Raw genomic sequence first — 6,000 nt, 5'->3', positions numbered from 1 at the left:
TGGTCCACATGACTTAAATTAGGCAGAATGTGGGGCAGAAATGAAGGTGTGCCAGTTCCAGACTTAAACCTCCCAAGCCCTGCATGTTTCTACTTGTGTCTGTCTTGACTATGAGGACAGGCCCGACACTAGATGCAGAGGCAGAAGCCTGCACGCTGACACTCCAGCTCCACGCTTGCTGAAGAGTCCATTGTCATAAACCCCTTACTCTTATCATTCAGAGCAATTTGACTTTTCTATCAAACTAATACAGAAACTTGGCAGCTGTACGTGGGTGTCGCCATGACACAACCCTACCCAGTGGCGTGGGTCTGGGGGACGAGGCAGATGGGATCCCGGCAGGACTTTGGGGAGATGGTTAGTGAAACCTAAAATGCCTGGATGAGGGTGCTAACAGAAGTCTAAAGAGCTTCCAAGGAGGCTGTCAAGGAAGGATCACGGAAGAGAGAGGGAAGCGTTATTGGAAGCTGTTGGAAATTTAGAGTATGAGTCGTACAGAGTTTAGCAAAACTGTTACCTGTGGCAACACGGAAAATTGCAAATGTACCTAAAGCTTGATCTAGCTGAGACTTCTGGGCAATGTTGAGGGTGACATCTGGCTTTTCCTAGCTGTCTAAAAGGAGAGAAGAGATGTAATTAACATAAAAAACAATTTATTCCAGGGGCACCTGGGTGGCTCAGTCAGTTAAGCATCCAACTTTGGCTTATAATCTCACAGTTCATGCCCCATGTCAGGCTCTGTGCTGACTGCTTGGAGCCTGGAGCCTGCTTTGGATTCCAGGTGTCCTTCTCTCGCCCCTCCCTGCTCACGCTCTTTCCAAAATAAGCAAACATTAAAAACATAAAAAATTACATATATTCCTTTTCCAAATGTGATTTGTAGGAAATATAAAGGCTCATAAGAGTCTCTCAGGCCAACAAATGTTTCCCATGCTGAGAAATGGCTTCCAGGTGAAGATCAAATCCAGGTTTTCCGTTCAAGAGCACGTAAAACAACAGTGCTTCATTGGACATTTCAGACACATAAATGGCCCTCTAGAAGTCTCATAGGCATAATCTCCTAGACCCTGTGCAAGGTTTCTAAGAATCTCAGGGCCATTGTGCATCAGCCTTGCAGGGTGCCGCCCAGTGTAGAAAAAGGAAGGTCTCCAGCTGGATGGCTTTTGTGTAATGGAACGGATTATAAATGGATACTTCAGAACTCCACAGGTTTAATAAATTGTTACGTTTGGACAAGAATAGTATAGAGGCCTTGGGATGCTGGATTTCTATGGGGCGAAGGCTGAGAAAATTATTCTGTCAACATGACCTACGTTCGTGCGAAAGGCAGGACTAAGAGCTCTGGCGAACCCCAGGGGCTGGGGTGCGTGTACATCTAAACCCTAACAAAGAACCCGCATAGTGAGCCTACTGGACGTGTCCGAATCACTATGGATAAGGGACTGGCATATGCTTCTCACTACCCCCTTCTGAATGGGAGTGGTGAGGTCATGCCAAACACCTATTTGGGATGAACAGGGTGGGTGGCTTCTCTCCAGTTCACAGGTCTGAAGACTGAGAAAGGGTACCTCAAAGACTCACCCAAGTGCTTCTTCGGCAACTGGACCTGGTGAGATGCGCTCCCTGACTCAGCTGTTACAATGGCTGTGAACTGGAGGTCCTGGGAAAGTAGTGTAGTCTGTATGAGAGGGATGAAGATTGCTGTGGCCAAAGGGTGAAGAGTTGCAACACCTTCCATCCCAGTTTTTATTTTTTTCTTTCTGTATATTTTAAATTTTTAAATGTTTTTATTTATTATTTTTTTAACAAATAGTTTATTGTCAAATTGGTTTCCATACCCACTGTTCTTTTAAAACTGAAAGCGGGAGTCTTCCTTTCCTGCCCTTTGACAGGAAGTCTTGTGAAGAGATGATGCTACACACGGGGCTGCGGCCGAGCCAGAAATAAAAGGCAGTGCGGCCTCAGACATTCTTGGACTGTTCACGTTAGAGCTTCAAGTGGTCACACAGTCTGTCCCGAACACACCATGTGGTGAGAAGCCCCTCCCTCCCCACAGGACACGGCCAGGCCCTGAACCCCAAGGAAGAGATGCCTGGGCAGTGCCCCAGCCCCCTGCTGACAGTGGCTTCGCACCCAGACTCCTGGCTGGATCCTGCCTGAATTCTGGACCCACAGACAACGAAGATAATAAATGACCACTTTCTTAAGCCACTGAGTTTGGGGACTTACAATAGCTGATTATGTTTCTGGTAGGACTGCAATATATGAGAAAGCGGAGTTTAGATGAGACCATAATTTCATGTTCTGTTCACCTGGACCGGAAACAAACATTAAGTCAGCAATGAAGGATACCAATTTTTATTCCAGTGGAGTCTGCAAATATTTCAAACATGACCACTGCTTGAAGGTGCTATGCTGTTTACCGTATGTTCATTAATTTGCATGAGTCACATTCAGTGTATTATTATTATTCAGAAATAGAGGACTTTATTTCCTATCCCTATGAAACATCATTTACTTATAAAGAGATTAATGAAACCATGAAATTGATGAAGATGTATGTTTCTTTATATTTTATTTACCATAAACATTAATAAGAGAATACAGCAAACACTGGAGAGAGGCTTTTGAATAATTTTTTGGATGTAAAGCTTAACACTTAAAATTATGCTTGCTCCCCCCACCCACCCCAAATCAACATGCAAATACCACTTATTTTCATATATGCGGACCCTAGAGCATTACAGACTCTTGTTTTAAAAGAGAGAATCCTTACTCTGTAACTTAAAACAATTTCACAAACTGCATGTGATCATGGTTTGATACCATCATTCATATAGTTCCTCAAGGTGAATATATTCACACAACATTCACATTAAAATCTGTGTTTTTAAACATCATTTTAATAAGCCAAACCACAAGAACCCAGGTTCTAGTTTTGAATGTGTTTATGCAGACTGCTGCTGAGCTCAAAGCATGCAGATATTCATGACCACCTAGATGAAGCTGGACATTGAAACTCCTTCAGTAGGTCCAATGATGCAACTTTTCACTCATCCCAAGTATCTCCATATTTGTTTACTTTGACTAGGAAAAAAAGCACAAATAATTGATGATTCCAAACAGTAGTAACTATAAGATATGATTTTAAGTTTGCTTTTATAATAAAAATTGTGTTTCATTTTGAATAAATGCACACGAGAGAAAGGGGCTAGCCAGACTTTTTTTGCAAATTGAAGTTTGGACACAAATAATGGTGCACTGTATCAAGAACTCAACATAAATATGTGACTCTCATAACAAACTTATAAAGTAAACACAATCTCCATTTTAAGGGTGAGAAAACAGATTAGTAACTTGCCCAAGGTACAAAGCCTAACAAAGCAAACTGAACTGAAATCGGAACATAGGTCTGTTCGGGTCCAAAGTGTGGGTGCCTTTACAAGTCTGCAATACTAAGTGTGGTATGCTTTATAGCACATGCCAGAAAGTTACCAGGAAATAAAAAATAGTAACAAACATTTGAATTTTGTTTTTCACAAAAAGTATAGTGATAGAAATGGTCAAGTCTTCACGTTGTGGTTCACTCTTTTCTCCCATGAGCTGTAACACTATACAAGAAGGAAATGGTTTCCACAGCCCTACATTTTACATGAAATTACATTCTGAAACAAGCTCCTGTCTTCTTACTTTTAGCCTCTCTTCTACGCAGCTTTCATCCATGGATTACAGCTCTTCAAATATTCGTAACAATGTAAGGGAGCTGCTGTCAAAGTATGGACTAGGGACTCTTTCTCCAAGCTTCATTAGGGAGTCTATTTAAATCTCTTTCATTATTATACTAAGATATTACATGCTGTCCCTCCTCATATTTTGCCTTTTCCCCTTTCACATCCTCATGAGCCTAAGGTAGTCTTCTAGAAGCTGTATGATAACGTGGTGCTATCACTACCCTGACAGCTGACTGATAATATGCTTCTGTTTCTGAAATTTCTCAGTCTTAATTTCTGATTTAGGTAAATGTCAATAAACATAATCAACACAAACTAAAAGTAAAAACCTCTGAAATGACATTTTCTGACCAGAGATGTCTTGGACAATGTCAAATTTTCTGTCTAGATTCTAAAACAGAATATTCTAAAAAAACAGAAAAAAATCAAACTATTTAACTGTTTTCTTTTAAATTATATAAAGCATACACACACACAGATTTCTTTTTACAAAGAAAAAACTTATTTCACATTACTGTGTCATATAATTGGACTTCATGACCATTCAGCCAGAACCACCAATGTCAGAATCCAGCAAATGCCAAAGATCTACCGTATTTCCTTTTGTTACCCTTTATTACTAGGGCCCAACCACAACACTCCTTATCTGATACATCAAGGTACGGTACGATGTTGTGGAGAAAAAAGATTACAGAAACAAGAGAAATGCTACTGCCTGCCCTCATGGAGCTTACAGTCTAAATCCCCCAATTAATTAGTGGAACGAAGTACCAGTAAGTCTTTACATATTACAAAGTAATGGCCACTTAAATGCATAATGTTTATGCTAAAGCTTCTTTAATGATAAACATCAACAAGTATTTTTTGTTACAAATGTATTTGAAAGCTGGATTTTACACTATTAATACGACAGCAATATTATCTGACATTGTTAGAAAAACAATTCTAAACGAAGCAACCATTACTAACTAGAAATAAAATTGGTTCTACGGGGCACCTGGATGGCTCAGTCTGTTAAACATTCAACTTTGGCTCAGGTCACGATCTCTTGGCTCATGAGTCTGAGCCCTGCACTGAGCTCGGTGCTGAGAGCTCAGAGCCTGGAGCCTGCTTCTTTAGGATTGTGTCTCCCTCTCTCTCCCCCTTCCCCGCTCATGCTTCCTCTCTCTCTCAAAAATAATAAACAAATAAAAAATTGATTCTAAAAGAACAATCATAATAAAAACTACTAAAGACTTTTATGTATTTTTGCATTCTTCGTGGTATGTGACTCTCAAAAAGGTACCCGGGACGTCCTTCCTTTTTTTAAAAGTAGTAAACAGAAAGCCTGGAAACAATGACATACTCTCTAAAATTCCTCAAAAAAGACATAAAATTCTATACTGAAATAGGTACAAACCCCTATTCAAAATGCCTTCTTCCATTAGGGGTAAACTTCTGTGTCAGAAAATTTACTTTAGGTAATGTATAGCAGTTCCAAAAGGAATGAAAAAGAAACCGTGATTTTAAAATTTATAATTATAGAATAAAAGTATCATTGGAAAAAAAAAAAAGGTCAAACTCCTCTTTTGGAAGTGCCCTAAAAGCTGGTTTGTAAGGCACATAGCTCATTCCAATTTCACAAAACATGTAAGAAAATCAATTTCACTACTCAATCATGAGTCTCCCATTCTGCTAAAAGTGGCATTACAGCCCATTATCAACTTCAAGTCACCAGGTATGGTTTTATGCAATAGATGCATCGTTGAGAAAACATTATCAAGCCCCAAGGTGACTTCTGGTAAGAGAAAACATTCAAATAGATTTATAATTTCTACAACGTGTTAAAACTAGTCTCATTGTCTTAAGTCCCACTACCATCTGGACTTCATTATTTTCTAACACAAATGGTCTCTGGAACACCTTAGAAAAGGAAAACCTTTTAACTGATAGCTATTCTTTTTTTTAATGTTATTTTGTTAATTGCTTGAGGAATTAAATCACATATTAGTATAATTAATGTTTTAAACTAATGGTGCAGTTTCCAATCCTAAAGAATAAAGTGATTCAGACTAAACTATCATACCTTCTTTTTTTGGCATTCTTTCCTGCATAGGTCTTACTGAGGGGTCAGTCTTATGTGTTAAAGTTACTTCATATGACTCTCTGTTCTTATTCCTTAATTCCTCATATGTAATATTTTTTCTTTTAGGACTTTCTTCAGGGTTGGGATCAGGTCCTAAAACAACAAACAGTTAATAAATGGTGACAAAAGGATTTGAATAAATCC

At 39.2% G+C, this 6,000-nt stretch overlaps 1 protein-coding gene across 4 annotated transcripts in view; it reads right to left on the bottom strand.

The window, feature by feature from the left end:
* Nucleotides 1–2,342: 2,342 nt before the first annotated feature.
* Nucleotides 2,343–6,000, bottom strand: part of OCIAD1 (OCIA domain containing 1) — a 28,093-nt gene continuing 24,435 nt past the window's right edge. For 2 of the 4 annotated variants that reach the window (XM_039241077.1, XM_039241078.1), the window contains exons 8-9: nt 5,797–5,949; nt 2,343–3,087 (exon numbers count right to left, since the gene is read on the bottom strand). In XM_039241077.1, coding sequence (XP_039097008.1) covers nt 3,050–3,087; nt 5,797–5,949 — 191 coding nt within the window. In that variant the 3' untranslated portion in view covers nt 2,343–3,049. The remainder of the gene's footprint in view (nt 3,088–5,796; nt 5,950–6,000) is intronic. The other 2 variants (XM_039241076.1, XM_039241075.1) reach the window with 1 other exon arrangement.

This window comes from Hyaena hyaena, unplaced genomic scaffold (genome assembly GCF_003009895.1).
Source record: "Hyaena hyaena isolate Hyena2069 unplaced genomic scaffold, ASM300989v1 scaffold_187, whole genome shotgun sequence".
Classification (NCBI taxonomy): domain Eukaryota; kingdom Metazoa; phylum Chordata; class Mammalia; order Carnivora; family Hyaenidae; genus Hyaena; species Hyaena hyaena.
Note: the sequence above shows the minus strand (reverse complement) of the source record. Positions and strands in the feature narration are given on the sequence as shown.